The sequence below is a fragment of the Gracilinanus agilis genome, chromosome 2, assembly GCF_016433145.1.
Source record: "Gracilinanus agilis isolate LMUSP501 chromosome 2, AgileGrace, whole genome shotgun sequence".
Taxonomy (NCBI): domain Eukaryota; kingdom Metazoa; phylum Chordata; class Mammalia; order Didelphimorphia; family Didelphidae; genus Gracilinanus; species Gracilinanus agilis.
Window position 1 is genome coordinate 676,352,035 of NC_058131.1, and position 17,626 is coordinate 676,369,660.

Genomic DNA, 17,626 nt, shown 5'->3' on the forward strand with positions numbered 1-17,626 from the left:
TTTTAAGTACCTTAGAGTGATGGTCTGCTACTCTTATTTAGACCAGAAATATAGACTTAGCTTAAAGGCAGTCATCCTTAAAAATGTTCCCTATTTCCACTGAGAAGAGGCTATCTAGATGCTGTCATTATTATCCTTTTCACTGTTATGTCCACCAGGCACCTTAGAATAGTCCTCTGCTCTTCCATTCTCCCCCATCCCATGCCCTAGCTCATGTTCCCTCACCACTCACCCAAACTACCCTCAGAACCAATCTCTCCCTCTGTAGGCCACTTTCCACAAGGGCACTAAATTGATATTCTGAAAGCACTTACATAACCATGGCAGCTCCCACTCAAGAAACTTCAGTGGCCGCATCTTACCTCAAGGACAAAACAGAAACTCCTCTTTTGGCATGTAAAGACCATTTCCAGTTTGGCTCTAGCCTAGCTTTGCAGACTGATTTATTCATGACACTTCTTTAGTCTGCATTCTGCCAAACTGGTCCACTTGCTGTTCCTCTGTGTTCACTATGTTCCATCTTCCTTTCCCCCCCTTTTGCCCGGGCTGATCCCTGTGCCTGGAATGAATCCCTCCCTCCCATCTGCCTCTTAAAATGCCTGGATTCCTTCAAGCTTAGCTCACATGGTACATTCTATAAGAAGCCAAGCCAGGTTCTCTCCCTTATACCCCACCCCCGTAATTATGTCCCTCTGAGAATGATTTGTTGCTATTCACATATACTTTTTAAAAATTAAATTTTTTTATCATGCAAAACACACTTCCATATTGATCATTATTATAAAAACACACTCATACAAAACCAAAACCCTCAAATAAAACCATAAATAAACTGATGTGAAAGATATTGTCCTTTGATCTGCATCCATTCAACTCCAACAGTTGTTTATCTGGAGGTGGAGAGCATTCCCTGCATAAGTCTTTCAGGATGGTCCCAGATCTTTGCATTGCTCGAGAGAAGCCAAGTTTTCACAGTTGATCATCATACAATATTGTTGTTGCTGTGTACAATGTTCTCCTGGTTCTACTTATTTCACATTGCATCAGTTCATGCAGATCTTTGTTTAGCCATTTACTTAGTCATTCCTCAATTGATGGACATCCCTTCAATTTCTAATTCTTTGCAACCACAAACAAGGGCTTATTTTGCATATATTTTGCATTTAACTTTTTGTTTTTATACTTGTGGGTTTTATTCCTCAATAGAATGTCAGCTCCTTGAGGTCAGGAACTGCTAACTATTTCGTTTTGTCTGTATCCTCAATGCCTTGCACAGGGCCTGGCATTTAATCTACATTTTATAAATGCTTGTTGAATAAATGAATGTATCAAGATAACGTGTAATAGAGATGACTATGAAATCTGACACTGGAGTTCAAAATGTTAGCCTTTCAAGGACCAGGTGGAAAAGGTGGATGTGGCAAGGGAGGAGGGAGTACTGCTCATTAGAGCTGGAGGTGGGTACGGGAGTGGGCTGGGTTGGAGTGACTCCTCTGTGTGATAAAGAGTTAGCCTAAAGATCTCCCTTGATCTGCAGCCTCAGTAGAAGAGGCAGAATGTCAGAGCCCATCTGAGGCCTGTGCTTAGCCATATGGGCACCAAATATTTGAGCATATTTGAATAAACCAGAAAGTATTCTGGGGAAACAACCTTCCCAGTTCTGAAATAATGCTGTGTATCAGTCAGTTGAAGAGACAGAGGATGTTTTTTAGTCCAGAAAAGAGAATACTTGAGAGGAAGAGTGGGATGGGTTATGGGTTAGTTGCCTATTAGTATTTGAAGAACTATCATGTAGTTGAATTGCTTGGCTCTAGAAGATAATATAATCAGATTACTCATGTCACAATTTGTCATTCAATTACTGTTGCTCTGGCCTCTTATTCTAAGAGCAGCAGAATTTTATGAATTCTCTTTGGACATTTAAAAAAAAAGTTAAGAATAAATTGTACTAGGTTTGCTAAATAGAGATCCTGTTGGAAAGCTGACATAATACTTGGCTATACAGACAGTTATCACTTTACATAAATGGATCATTCAACAGAACTCTACCTAAAGTGATTTTTACTTAAAGTGACTTTGCCTAGGGACAGGGGGAAGGGAGGGAAAAAGGGGGTCATGTGCCTGTGGAGGGAGGACGTCAGCACACAGTTTAAGGACATAGAGAAGTGAGTGCAGGAGGAAAAATATAAGGGGGTCAGGGCCAGCTATACATGGGGCTTGGTTGAGACATGGACACAGATAGGAGAGAAACAATGAGCGACATATGGGGGCCTGGGACAGTTACACGGGAGCTGGACACTGATGAGTGGGCAGAGAAGGGCAAAAGTCTCCTCTGGCAGTATTCTTCTACTTTCACTTGAAGATTTTTTTTGTTTGTTTGTTTTTTAGGGTGTGTGTGTGTGTGTGTGTGTGTCTGTTGCGCGCACACGCACGAGTGTACTCTGGGTAGGAAGCCTTAGAGTGCTTGAGCCAAGAAGAGGGGGAGGGGGAGAGAAAGAGAGAGAGAGAGAGAGAGAGAATGAATGAATGAGAATGAGAATGAATGAGAATGTGTAGTAAAGTTAACATAGTTGTTTTTTGGGGTGGGAATGAGAATTTCTTTCAGAATTCTTTACATAAAGTTGAATTTGCAAAATGCAAATTTATTGAAAGCAAGAACTGTTGTTTCTTGGATTTCATTTGTACAGAAGATGATAACATTATTATAATTATTATATTAGCCACATGGATTTGATGGTCTTTGTTTTTCTTCTAGGGTCATCTAGCAGTAGACATCCAAATCAGGCAACTCCAAAGAAAAGTGGCCTAAAGAATGGCCAGATGAAGAATAAAGATGATGAATGTTTTGGGGATGACATTGAAGAAATCCCAGACACAGATTTTGACTTTGAAGGGAACCTGGCCCTTTTTGACAAAGCAGCTGTATTTGAAGAGATCGACACTTATGAGAGAAGGAGTGGTACCCGCTCCCGGGGCACCCCAAATGAAAGACCCACTAGGTACCGTCATGATGAAAACATATTAGAATCTGAACCTATTGTCTACCGGCGGATTATGGTGCCCCAGAATACAAGCAAAGAATTCTGTACTGGTGAGTCAGTCACTTCTTCTTCTATTCAGTTCTGGTACTCTGGTTTTCTGGGTTTTGTTGGGTAACTTTCCTTATTTATTTGAAAGCCTTTATGTGAAAACTATAGCATGGACTAGATCCTTCAAAGTAAGTTATTCCTGCAAGGTAATTTGTTTAGGAAGGTGTTTTGAGGCATATTCATTTATTCTTTCTATGTAATGAGGGTACTGTGGTATCCTAATATAGAGATATATAAAAACCCTGACATTCATGGTTTATAGATACTTTACATATGTAGGATCTTTGCTTTTAGAACTAGAAAGGGCATTGGAGGATACAGATAAGGAAATAATCTATCATATTTCATCATAACAACTTTGAGCATTACTTTGTACAAATATTGTTGCAAATGAAGAAATTGAACCCTTCCCAGTAGCCTTCTGAAGTGTCCATGACAAACATTATCTCCATTTTGTAGATGAAACTGAGACTCCAAGATGTTAATCACTTTACTCAGGCTCACATAGATAATAAGGAGCAGAGCCAAGACTCTACTCTAGGTCTTCTGACTGAAGCCCATTGCCCTTTTCATGCTGCAACCATGCTATGCCATGGTTGCCTCTAGCTAATTTCGAATTAATTCCTCTAATTGACTTTTTCTGTCCCTGAAGTAGCTTGCCTGGTAGAATTTGGCCTTTTCTTCATTGTACATTATAATTTCTTTTATTAAAATCTGAGCCCATTGCCACATTATAAAATGAAATCTCTTCTAGCTGCAAGGAGACCAGGCTCTCAGGGTAGTCTGGGTAAGAGATGAGGAGGCCTGAGCTGGGGGGAGGCCTTGGGAGGAGAGGGGAGGAAGAGACAAGTAGGAAAAGTAAGACTTGAAATTGAATGTGGTGGTATGTAAAGGTGGCAGAAATGAGGCTTAGAGATTACAAAATTGAGTTCCTGAAAGGATGGTGGGGCCCTCAGCTAAAATGTGGAAGCTAGGCAGAAGAGCTGAGTTGGGGGAAGGATCATGGATTCTTTTGAATTTGAGATGCCTGTGGGATTAGCAGGATGAAAAGCAAAGCATCTCGAATAGTCCTCCCTTATAAATACTTGTTGCAATGAATGGATGATTGACCATTGCTTATTTCATCAAAAAGGGAAACTAGGATATCAGACTCATCACTCTGTTTTGTTAGTTATTCAGTAACTCAGGCAAAAATATTTTGCTGGCATGACTGAGATCCTTGCCTGGGATTAGGGTTTGGGATTATTAATAGACTTTATTTTTGTTGATAGCTACTGATGTTAATAATTACAATACAAGTTAACACAACAGAAGTATTAATGATAAATTGTGTGCTAAATATTGGTTAATTGTTATCTACAAAGTAGCTGAGGGCAGTGTGGTGCCTCAGTGGATAGAGCCTTAAGCCTAGAATCAGAAAGATTTGAGTTCAAATCTGGCCTCAGGCACTTTCTAGCTATGTGACCCTGTCTAAGTCACTTAACCTGTTTGCCCCAATTTCCTCATCTGTCAAATGATCTGGAGAGGGATTTGGCAAACCAGTCCAATATCTTTGCCCAGAAAACCCCAAATGGGATCACAGAGTTGGACATGATTGAAAATGACTGAACAACACAGAAAGCCTGAGTCATTTTTGGGCTAAAAGAAGGAAGAACAACATTATTTCTGTAAGGGACTCAAGAAGTGGCTTGTTGTATTTCTCCCCTCCCCTCCTCCCCTGTAGCAGTCTTTGATCCTGAGCAAAAATAGATACTGCAGCTCAGAGTTCAATTGCAGAAGGGGGGAGGTGCCAGGCACTGTGCTAAGTGCTTTACAAAGATTTTCTCTTTTGGTCCTCAACAATCATCCTGCAAGGTCCTATTGTTATCTACATCTTACAGTTGAGGAAACTGGGGCAGCAGAGATGTAGTGACTTGCCCTGAGCCAGACCCCTAGTCAGTGTCCAGGACAGGATTTGAAATTTGGTCATCCTGACTCCAGACCTGGTGCTTTGTGTGCTAGTTCACCAACAGTACCTGAAGCTGCTGGAGTGAGTATGCAGTAGCTTAGTTTGAACATGTTTAGGGATCTTTTGCCCTCTTGTCATAGAATCTCAGAAGGACTTGAAAGTTCAACTAACCCTGACCCCTCTGGTAATTCCAGCCATCTCTGCTAGAAGCAGTGTCACCTCCCTGCTTTGGACTTTGTGCTTCACTGATGTAGCCATACTATCTGGTGGGCCAACTTTGTTGCTTTTGTCACTTACTAAATTTGTAGCCCACTAAAATGCCCACATCTTTCTCTGCACAAACTGCTTTTTTCTGTTTCTCTCCATTCCTGTACATTTGAGACTGATCTTTAAAATGTAGTGTGTAGGTGTTTCCTTTGTTTTTCCTCTCCCTTTGGTTTCTAGATAAAATAAAAATTTTTTAAACCCTTTCTTTCTATAGTTCTCAGTAATAGCTCTAAGTTAGAAGGGCAAAGGCTAGATAAAAAGGGTTGTCATTTGCCCAGGGTCATACAACAAGGAAGGAAGGGCCTGATGCCAGATTTGAACCCAGGGTTTCCTGACTTCAAGCCTGGCTCTCTATCCCCTGTGCTACCTACCTGTCTCCAAGCGCTCTTGACAGAAACTAAAAAAATCATAGTTATGTGGTGTACAAGATATAAATTTTTCAGAAAAGTGGCTGGAAAGAAGTCAGTTTTACCTTGGAAGGGAGTGGCTAAGGGGGTGAGAATTATAGTAAGAAAGTAGGAGAAGGATCTTGCTAGGCAAATAGTGTGTGTTTCCCTACCTGAAGTGAACAGGTGGAAGGGTAGAGAAATTCTGGTCTTCCAGATTATTTTACTCTTTTCATTTGCCTAATTAAAAAAAAATCTTTCGACGGATTTTCCTTCCTATGAAGCTTATTGCCTAGAGTTGTTATCAGCAAGCATAATAAAATACAGATATGTGGATATGATCAAGGAAGTAGATTCAGGATTTTCTGAAGAGACTTGTGTTTGCATTGATAGACTGTCAGAGTTAATCACAAGCACAGCATCCATAGGCCTGATTTAGCTTTAGATAAAAAAAACTTAGCTAGCCTGCTATACACAAGATGACACAAATAACAGGTTCACTGGCTCAACCATTGTGGTTTTCTATTTGATCATTAGCAGAGCCAGAGCAGAAAGGAAATACTGTCTGACAGGCAGAGCCTCTGGTAGCGAGCAGTATTTGATGTCAGTAAACAAGTACCCTGCTTGCCTGTTGCCTTTTGGAGTGATATCTTCTGTGCTCAAAGACATATCCTTATGGTAGATTTTTATTGTTGGGTCCCCTGATGGCACAATAAATTCCTGGCATCTCTGAGGAGAAACTGGGCAAAGGTCATAGCCTTGGGATAAAAACTTCCTGATGGGACTTCTTATCCACCTGATTCAAAGCAGCTGTTAGGATAATTATAAGTTAGTCTGTTGAACAGAACATTTAAAGAATCAGTACAGACCCAGAGAATGTCTAAGCTGGAGGGACCCCTTTCCTTTTAGGGAAGCCCAGGAAAGTGAAGAGACTGTCTTAGGTTCTGGTCTTCTAATTCCAGATACCTTTCTTTCTGCTAAATCAGACTTGCCTCCACTTTTAAGGAAGAAAGATCTTACCTAAATAAATGCTGTTCTCTTGTGCCTTTAAATCTAAATTATTGGGAATTAGCATTTCTGGAATAAAGATGAGTTGGATTGAATGAACTCTAAGCTCCATAGTTCAGAATGAACTCAGCTCCAAACCCTGTGAACTTTAAACATTTTACAATAAAAAATAATTCAACTCTAACAATTTTTTTACTCTTTCTGAATGAATGAATGGATAAATGAGTAAAGAATCATCTGCTAAGTATTTACTCAGTTTTGGAGATGCACAGAGAAAGGCAAGACCTTCCCTGTTCTCAAGAGATTTTAGCTTAATGTTATGGCTATGGCATCCTTATGGTAACACCATGAAAGCAATTGCTGATAAGACCCATGTAAGCCAAGGCAAGTAGGGCCATTGATTTTGCAAAAATTTTGTAATTATCTGTAATTGTGAAGACTTCACACTCTTAGAAAACACTGCTATTATGACTGAGCCATTGTGGCTATCTGCCTTCCCTATCAGAGCTTGAACTAGCACATTAGTGCATTAGTAGTGTTTTCTACAGAGCAGAGTTGAAGAAGCAAATCTTTCCTCCCCTGGAGCAGCTATCCCTCTGCTTTGCCATGTTGCAACTGCCTTCTCTCTTAATCCTTCCTGAGTGACTGCCTCATCTCTTAAGGGCAACTGCATTCTAAGATTTGTTACTTTGCCACTGTGCACACCTCCCTGGTTGCTATTGGTCTCATTTTTTTTTGTCCCTTGACTCCTGACCACTTTATAAACAAGACTCTCCATCTTTCAGCTCTGGACATTTTCTCTAGCTATCCACTATGCCAAGAATTCTCTCCTCTACTGCCACTACTGACCTTCCTGGCTTCCTTTAAGGCCCACCTAAAATCTCACTTTCTATAGGGAGTCTTCTCTAACCCCTCTTAATTCCATTCCTTTCCTCCTCTTATTTTCTTTTTATCCTGTATAGTTTGTTTGCATGCTCTTTCCTTCATTAGATTTGTGAGCTCCTCTAGGGCAAGATTCTTGCTTTTGGGTCCCGATATATAGTAGGTACTTAATATATGTTTACCTATTGACAGATATCCTGATGGGTTTCAACAGCTCCTCCAAGATAAACTGTGCTCTTCTTTTATATTGTTTTAGCTAGATAACTGCAAATATACTGTGGCTGCTAGATAAATGTTAGCTGGTGAGAACTCTTTAGATATTACTACAGATGGTATCACTGAGTCTTCAGTGCTTAGAAGTCCCTGGTGGGAGGGAATCCATAATTCCCCTAGGGTAGTCTACCTCTGTTAGAGAGCTTTCATTATTAGGAACTTTCCTCTGACATTAAGCCTAAATCTGCCTTTTTGTAATTTCTCCATTATTCATAAGAGTTTTACCCTCTGTAGATAAGAACCAATTCAGTCTTCCCTTCTAACAGCCCTTCATATCCTTGAAGATTTCAGTCACACACTCCCAACTCAAAAGTCTTTTCTTTTTCAACCAAGTATCTCCATTTTCTTTTTTAATTTAATTTTACCCCAATTAGATGTAAGGACAGTTTTTAACACTTTTCAAAGACTATTGCATCTCAGATTCTCTCCCTCCCTCTCTCCCTTCCCAACCTTCCTACCCACATTGAGATCATAAGCAATTTCATATAGATTTTACATGTACAATCATGTAAAAGGAAGGAAACTTGAATAAATTTTTGAGAAATGAGGCCTTTATTGGATTTGTAAAAAATTTTCGCACCATTTTTTGATAACTGTGTATTGCTCTCCATCCCACTTTTCCCTCTTTACCTCTTTAGTTTCTGTTTAGTTTCTGTTTTAGTTTAGTTTCCCCCAATTTGCTCTCTTTCCATCAGTGCTGCTCCTCTCCTCCCCCCGCCCCCCAAGCTGGGTAGCTCAGTGGATTATTATTATACATCTCTTCAATGTATGGTATATCTTTTTCCATTTGGCCAGTTCTGCTTTTTAAGGAGTTTTCTTCATTCTCTTTTACCAGTTTAGCCTCTTCTGTTTTTTTAAGTTATTAATTTCTTCAATATTTTTTTATACCTCCTTTACTAAGTTGACTTTTTTTGTGATTTTTCTTTTATCATCCCGATTCTTCTTCTACCTCCCCAGTTTGATTTCTAAAGTCCTTTTTGAGTCCTCCATTAATTCTTTTTGGTCTTGAGAGCAATTCCTGTTTTTCTTGGAGCCTTTGGATACAGCAGTATTGACTTTGTTGTATTCTTCTGAGTTTGTGTTTTGGCCTTCCCTGTCACCAAAATAACTTTCTGTGTAATTTTTTTGTGTGGTTGTTGTTTGCTCATTTTCCAGGCCATCTTCTTTTTTAATTTAAAATACTGTTAAAGGTTGAGATCTGTAACTGAGGTGAAGAGAGCATGGTTCCAAACTTCAAGTTCTTTGGGCAGCTGCTTTCAGAGCTGGTACTGGGATTCTATCAGCTCTCAGTTCTTCCAAAGTTGTATGATGTAAAGAGAGGTGTGTTTAATACTCTATAGTCTCCAGGCCTGTCTTCTGGTCTGGAGGTAACTACAAGTACTCATTTCTACCTTGGAGGTATGAATAGGGTCCTTTGCTCCCCTGTAGTCTCAGTGTGTTCTAGGGCTCCTCCACCTCCTGAGAATGTGTCCCAGGACTTCTTCCTACATCTAGGTAGTGCAAAAATAATCTTGTACTCAGTACCATTAAATGGACTCCTGTAATATCTTTCTGAGCCAGTTGTCTCATCCCTCCTTACCATCTATGGCTGAGAGCTCTGGATGCCTTTGCTGCTGCTTCAGCTGCACTTAGATCCCGTTGCTTTGGCGGGGCTTGCCCTGCTGTACTGCTTTGCGTTCCTCCTCTACTCTGGTGTACTAGATCCCTTATGCTGGCCTTCTAAGTTGTTTTGGGCTGAAAAATTACTTCCTCTCATCTTTTTGTGGGTTGTGTTGCTCCATAATTCATTCTGAGGTATTATAGTTTTTTGGTGAGTAAATTGGTAGAGATCAGTTGGGTCTGTGTACCTTGTTTGCCATCTTGGCTCCATCCCTATCCTCAGTTTCTTAAACTGATCTTCAAGGGCTGTGGAACATGTAGCTCTTCACCATCTTGCATGTGCCCCACCTAACCCCTACAACTTCTTTTTATGTGTCCTCCATAACCTATGGTGCCCATACTTGAGCATGATATTTCAGGTGTGGTCTATCTAGGCATTGTAGAGCAGCCTCTACTTAAACTCAACCTTATTTTTCTGAGGTCCATCATTTTATGCATGCAGCCCAAGATCACTTACTTTTGCTTTCTTGATTACTATGTGGTTGACTCATACTGAGCTTTTGATTCCCCTAAAACCACTAGATCATTTTCAGGCAAATGATTGCCTAGCTATTGACTTCCCCTTCTTGCACTTAAAGATGATATTTTGAAAGGTAAGTATGAGACTTGGCATTTGTTCTGATTAAATTTTATAACCTTTGCTTAAGGCCAAAGTGCTAACCCAGTGTCAAGTTCTTTTAAAATTCTATCTGCTGTCAGATATTTACTTTCCCTGCAAGATGTGAGCCGCTTATACTTTATATCCAAGTCATAGGTAAAAATGTCAGACAATACCAGACTATGCATAGATCCTAGCACATCCCCCTGGTAACTTCTTCCAAGTTAACTTTGAACCGTAAATGACTATGCCAAGTCTATCATGTTGTCAAATTAGCTTTTCTCTATCTTTTTCACAAGAATAATACGAGAGACTTTTAAAAATGCTTTCCTAAAGTTAGATTAAATGAAATCTATAGCATTCTCTGATCTATCAGTTTGTAGCTGTATTGGAAGAGGAAATAAAGTTAGACTCGACTGACTTTGATTTGTTCTTCATTAAATCATGCTGACTTTTTATGATGTTCCTTCCTACATGTTAATTAAACATCCTTTTAATTTTTGTAATTTTGCCAGAAATGTAAGTCAGGTTAACTAGTTTATAGTTTATAAATCTCATTCTCTAAAAAAAAAACAACCAACAAACTTTGGGACACTTTCTCTTTTCAAGTCTTTCAGTGCCTTTCTAATACTCCATTATTTGTGGTTGAGCTGTCACATTCACCAATTTTTAACTAGACTGGGGTGATGAGATATGCAGAAAAATAACATATTGTGATGGCCCACCTTTATTTAGGACTTACCTTATAACAACTTTGTGATCTAGGTAATGCTTTCATGTACTATTTTTCCCATTTTATAGATAACCGAAGCTTCCCAAAGTTAAATGGTTTGCCTAAGGCCACATAGCTAGTGGGAAGACTTTTGTAAACTGATGCATAGCAAAGGGAACAGAACCAGAACAATTTATATGATAATATTATAAGGAAAAAATACTTTGAAAGACTTTAGATCTTTGATTAATGTAGTGTCAAACCATGATTGCATAGGACTGAAGATGAAACATGCTACCAACTTCCTGCAAGAGGTGATGAACTTAAAATGAGATGTATATCTTCAGATATGGCCAATGTGGGAATTTATTTTGCTTGGCTATGCATATTTGTTTGGAGGTTTTTTCCTTGTTAATTATTAATTTGGGGGAGGGGAGGGAGAGAAAAATACTTGTAAAAATTGAAATAAGTATATACTCCCCCCCCCCAATAAAATTACAGCACTTTCTGTCAAGAAAAAAAAATCCTGGACATTATATATCTAGAAATCATAAATATAAACTGATCAGAACTGTTAAAAGCTAAGAATAAAGATAGAAAGAAACCATCAATAATCTGAAAGAAACCCCAGAAGGACATTCCAGGAATGTCAAGGCCAAAACCCAGAGCCCTCACATCAAAGAAAAAATGCAAACAACTAAAAGGATGCAGGTAACAAGGAACTACAACCAGGTTCACACAATTGGGCAGCTTTTACTAAAAATGAGAGGAGATTTTGGAATATATTCCCAAAGGGAAAAGATCAGCCATAAAATCAAGAATAATTTACCTTGACTCTTCACTCACTGCTGAATCTTGTTCTTTCTACTTTTACACATTTGACCCCTTCTATCTCTTATTTTCAGCTTGTTGCAGGCCCAGGTGGCCCCTCACCAAGATTATCAAAGTAGCCTCTTAATTGACCTCCCCAGCTCTCTTCTCTCCTCACTCTAGCTTGGCCTACACATGGCTGCCAAAGTAATTTTCCTTCAGTGTACAACTGACCATATATGTGTGTCCTCTGTTCATTCAACCCCAAGAATTTCCTGTTGTCTCCAGGACAAAACATAAACTGTTAATCTTGTATAGTCTGACACCACCTGGCCCCAAGTTGTCTCCAGCCTCATTGATGCCTCTTCCCACTCCAGCCAAATTGGTCTTCTCTCTGTTCTTCCTGTACAACACACCATTTCCTGGCCCTGTGTCTTTGCACTGGTGACCAGGATACTTCCAACATATTCCCTCCTGTCTCTCCATTAAGATGCCATTCAATGCAGCAGCCTTTTGTGATAACTCTAACTGCTAGTTGTGCCCTGCCCCCTCACCTCCTTAGATAGATTTAACTACTTCATGTGTGAATGAATGTATATGTGTATTAATTTTATATAATTTTTATGTACTTGTATACCCCACTAGGTTATAAACTCTTTATATATAGAATGCTTCATAGAGCATTCATAGTGCCTTGTTATTCCTACTCATATCCCTAACTCCTAGCACAGTTACTGGCACAGAGTAGGTGCTTAATTAATACTTGCTGATTATAATTGATACCAATGTGGCCATTGTTTTCTAATTCTGTCATATATGTTAGTTATCTTTCAGATTAGATTTGTCAACCTCTTGAGTGCATAAACCAAGTATTTTGTTTCTCTTATAGCAAGCACATAGTACAGGTGAATATTTATTGGCTGGCCACATTTGGATTGTCCCAAGTTTTAAGGACCCTAGCCCAAGTCCAAAGAGATGATTGGATACAAAAGCAGAAATGAGTTTGGGCCAAAATAGAATGAACTTTTCTCCAGATAGCTAGTCTGTTTCTGTAAAACTTTAATGGGAAGGCAATGAGATCTCTGATTTTGGCAGAGATTTTGTTTAGTTAGTATAAATATGGAATAGAGGATCAGATTTCAAGTTGCCATAGCTACATTTGCTTTCTGTGCTTTATCTGTGTTAATACCATTGTTGAATGAATAGATGGATGAATTAAGCATATCTTAATTGCTTACTGTGTGCAAAGCACTGGAGATTCAAATAGAATAGTCAGGCAGTCCCTGCTCCCAAGGAGCTCACATTCTAATGAAGGAATATGGAAAGGTTCAGCTTTCACATGAAGTCCAGGAACTCTTAAGGGGTAGGGTAACAAAGCAGATATTAATTCCCCTGATAAGATCATATCAATTTCTGATGTTGAACTACTTGACACCACCAAAGGAATTTGGTGGCCAGAATCTTCCTTTCTGGCTCTTCATGAGTCATAGCTATAGAAGTTACCAGGGTACATCTCCATATGGTGGTTTCCTAACATAATGCTGAGAAAGCTGGGTTAGGAGGAGCGCTATTCTCAAGCTCTTGGACTATCTCTATTAGAATCTGAGAGGAGATGATGGTCAAGGTAGTCGTTGGACTTTCCAGGCACATGTTGCCTATGGTCTCTCCCTCAGGGAACCCTGTTGCTATAGCTAGGCTAGTTGTCAGTAAAGTTTCTCTCTTAACCCCATTGCAGAATAGAAGACTCTAGGCTAGTGTTGGTGAATATTTTTGAGTTTGTGTGCCCAAACTGCAACTTTAAGCTGCTTGTGAGCCCCTGCATTACCCCAGAGAGTAGAGAGAGGAAGTGCTTGTATTGGATGGCTGGACAAGCAAAAAAATCTCCTCGGGCGCTGAGGAGAGAGGGTAACGGAGAAGGACCACCCACACCCCAGCCAGTGCTGCTCTAAGCCCTTAATACAGTTTTTCTTCAGGATCCTCAGCATTCCATCCACATCCTTCTGGTGTTTTTTGGATGTAACCTAGGACTGAACCACTTTTTAAAAAAATTTTTTTTATTGATTAAGAACATTTTTCCATGTTTACAATTATTGTTCCATGTTCTTTTCCTACCCATCTCTCTTCTCCCCCCCCCCCCATAGCCAATGTGCAATTCCACTGGGTTTTACATGTGTCATTGATCAAGACCTATTTCCATATTATTGATATTTGCATTGGGGTGATCATTTAGAGTCTACATCCCCAATCATATCCCCATCGAACCATGTGATCAAGCAGTTGTTTTTCTTCTGGTTTCTGCTCCCACAGTTCTTTCTCTGGATGTGGATAGCGTTCTTTCTCATACTGACCCACTTTCTGTTGTATGTACTATGTAGTAGATGGTGGTTTCAGCTGACTCCAGTGTTTAACCAGATGGTTGTGGAATCTAGGTAGGCACTTCATGCTGGGCAGCTTGCCAAATGATTCCAGGTTAGACGAAAAGGTCAAGGCAGTAGAGTGTGTTCTGAAGGAGCTGAAGAGTGTGAACATAAAATGGAAGGACATGAGAAGGGGCAAGTTTTTCTGGGACAGAGGAAAAGGCATGAGGAAAGTTGTGTGTAGGATTGTATATGGTAGGGAGATAGGGCAGGAAATGATGTTTAGGCACATGTAATGGCAGGGGTGGAAGGTGGTGTGTCATGAATCATTAAGGTATTTGATTCGTGCCGTGGGAATGATCTCTACAGGTAAGACTGTTGATAAAATTCTGTTTGGGATGGAATGCATTTAGAATATACCTCAGGGTTAATCAGATCTCCCGAAATGCTATGCGAGTCATGGAATAATTATATTGTCCTTGTTTCTCAGGCAGCTATAAAATATGTGTTCATATTAACAAAAGGCATGGAACCGCTTTTACTACTTTGATTTCTAAACAATAAAATGAAGATCCACTGGAATTCCAACCCAAACATAATTAGACTTGGCTAGTCTTCAGCTCTTTTTTGTTTTGGTGGCATTATTGCTGGTAATTTGTACCTACTATGTCCTTGATTCCTGACTGTCGAGTGTATCTTACTCCCTTGGCCTGCTTGGAGTAGGCCAGTCTGACTGGTTGGGCCTTGCGTGTGTGATTGGAAGAGAAGCATTTTTAATGCTTGTACATTCCTGTCAGAGAACAATTAGGGCAAGGTCAGTACGGGCCTGTAGTCTGCATGTTGTGAGGGCCATTTGCCTTATCTTTCTCCAGGCCACAAAAACCTGCCATGTGTTAGTACCCCCCCCCCCCCCCCTTACTCCCTACCTCTGAGATGGTTGGCAGCCATTGGCTTTTTGAAGGAAATACAGATGAATGAATGAGTTGGTGATAGGCACACACAGAACTTGTAGCAACAAGGGCAGTGCCACCCTCTTCCTTGGCTCAGCCAAGTACACTTAACAGAAGGGCCCTGATCAGCCTTGAATTCTTCCTTGTGAAGGTCTTTGGGAATGAAAAGAACTCTTGAGCTTTGACACCCAAAAAAGGGTGGAAATTCTTGTGGGGACAATGCCAAGCCCAGAGTGATGGCGCTCTAGATTGCCCTGGTCAGAGAACGTGATTTTCAAAGCTGGTCAGAAACACACTTTGTGGTCTCTGAGATGCTACACATTCCACAGTCAGCTCTGGGATTTAGAAGAGATAAATGACAGACAAAATGAATGGAATGGAGTGAAAGCTAAACCTTGCGTGACTTCCCAGGAAAAGAGACAGGCAGGTGCGTGACTTGTCTGACAGGTTTAGATGTTGCCTTGTGACTTGGAGCCCTCATTCAGCTTTTTCACACAGCTTTCAGCAGTTACTAATTAGCCCTGATAGTGTGTTACATGTGTAGGGCAGGCTATAAAAAGACTGTTTTAATCAGCCATTAACATGCAAGGTTGGACTACACCTGCCAACATTTGCACCTGCTACACCACTAATGGCAGCTTCAAGAGAGAGGCTGGAAGGATGGTGGGTATGAAGCTCTTTGGACAGCGTGGCTGGCCTAGCAATTAAAGGTGAAAATTACAGTCTAGGCCTTCTTCCTATCACTTTTTTGCATAGTGGCGGTCCAAAGTAAACTTTGAGGGGCTGTGAATTGGATACTAAGGTTCACTCTGACCAGAGAGGAATTATCTGATTAGTTACCTGATATCGATTGGCTCCCTGCTGAGGTCTCACCCTTTGTTAGAGGACCACTATAAGAGGCTGTGCAGAGGGTCACCCTTCTCTTGTCCTGCAGGTCAGGTGCAGGTGTTTGTGTAAATCTTCCATGAAGGAGCTGCTCAGTGGATTGAAGGCATTTCTCTGGTTTAATATTTAGTAAATAAGGGTGCTCTATTCAAACTGTTCACTTGTACTATCATATAACTAGATTGATTCCTTTCTCAGTCATGTTGATCTTGGAAAATGTCTATACTAGTTCAGGTTTTAGCTTTATTTTATTCTGAATGTAACCTCCCTCCAATCAAATATTTCCATACATAAAATAGAACAGAAAAGATATAAGTGGACTCCTACTACATACTGCTTGCTTTAAAAAAAAAAAAGTGTAACATTTCCAAAGCTGTCTTACTCATCTGATTCCATTGAACTCTTCCATGAATTAAAAAATATATATAAACTTCATGAATTATTTTACTTCATTTTCCCTTTTTTGTGGGGGAGAATAATATGACTGGGCTCCCTCTTCTCCCCAAATATCCCTCACCCACTGAATAAAAGAAAAACAGTTTTCTTGTAACAAAGTCAGGTAAAACACACCCATACATTTGCCATACACAAAAATGCAATTCATCTCTTTTCTCTCAGGAAATGGCTTTCTCATCAACCCTCTGAAGTTGGGGAGTCAGCCATCAACCACAGATTTCAAGATTTCAGGCAGCTAGGGTAGGATAGTCAATAGAATGCTGGATTTGTAGTCAAGGAAGACCTGAGTTTGAATTTTGCCTCAAGATTTTTACTAGCTGTGTGACCCTGGGTAAATCACTTAACCGCTTTCTGCCTCAGTTTCCTCATCTGTAAAATGGGGATACAAACAACACCAGCTTCCTCCCAGGATTGTTCTGAATATCATTTGAGTTAACTATGTAAAATGCTTTGCTAACCTTAAAGTGCTATATAAATGCTTGCTATTATTTCAGAATTGTTTTTCTTTACATTGTTAACACTGTATACGTTGTTCTCTTGCTCTCTTCAGGCTACATCAATTACAAGTCTTATTAACTTTCTCTGAAGTCATTTCCTCCCCCCTTCATTTTTTGCATAATCCAAATTTGTTCAGCAGTTTGTTCAGCAGTTCTCTAGTTGATGAATATTCATTTGTTTTCAGTTCTTCAACTCTACAAAAAAAGAATGGCTGTGTAGATTTTTGTACATGCAAGACACATTCCTTTTTCTTTGATCTTATTGGAATATAGTCTAGGCATCACTGGATCAATGGGTATTATATAGTTTAGTGACTTTTGGGGCATAGTTTCAGGTAACTTCCAGAATGATTGGATCAATCAAAGCTCCACTAACAATGTACCAGTATGCCGGACTTTCCATAGACTCTCCAAAAATTGTCATTTTCTGTCTTTGTTAGTTTTTCCAACCTGATAGGTATGAGATAGAGCCACCTCAGAATTGTTTTAATTTGTGTTTCTTTATTGTTTAGTGCATTTTAATATGCTTATTTATAGTTTTGGTTTCTTCCTTTGAAGATAGCCTATTTCATTTGACCATTTATTTATTAGGGTATGGATAGCATCTTAATAAATAACTATATCAGTGTCTATGTTTTTATGTGTATGAGTGTGTACACACAGACAGATCTTTATCAGAGAAATTTGCTGCACAGATTCCTACTGGTTAATTGTCTTCAGATTTTAACTACATTGATTTTATTGATACAAAAACTTTTTTATTTAATCAAAATTGGTCTTAGCAATGTGTTTTATGCCATTTCTCTCACATATCACTCCTGGCAATATGTTTTGTTCCCTTGCACACCT

General features: G+C 39.7%; 1 protein-coding gene across 1 annotated transcript in view; it reads left to right on the forward strand.

Annotated features, from left to right (window-relative positions):
• The window catches only part of EDC3 (enhancer of mRNA decapping 3), a 53,794-nt gene that overhangs the window by 22,854 nt on the left and 13,314 nt on the right, over positions 1–17,626 (forward strand). The window contains exon 4 of the mRNA XM_044659105.1: positions 2,756–3,091. Within this exon, the coding sequence (XP_044515040.1) occupies positions 2,756–3,091 (336 nt within the window). The remainder of the gene's footprint in view (positions 1–2,755; positions 3,092–17,626) is intronic.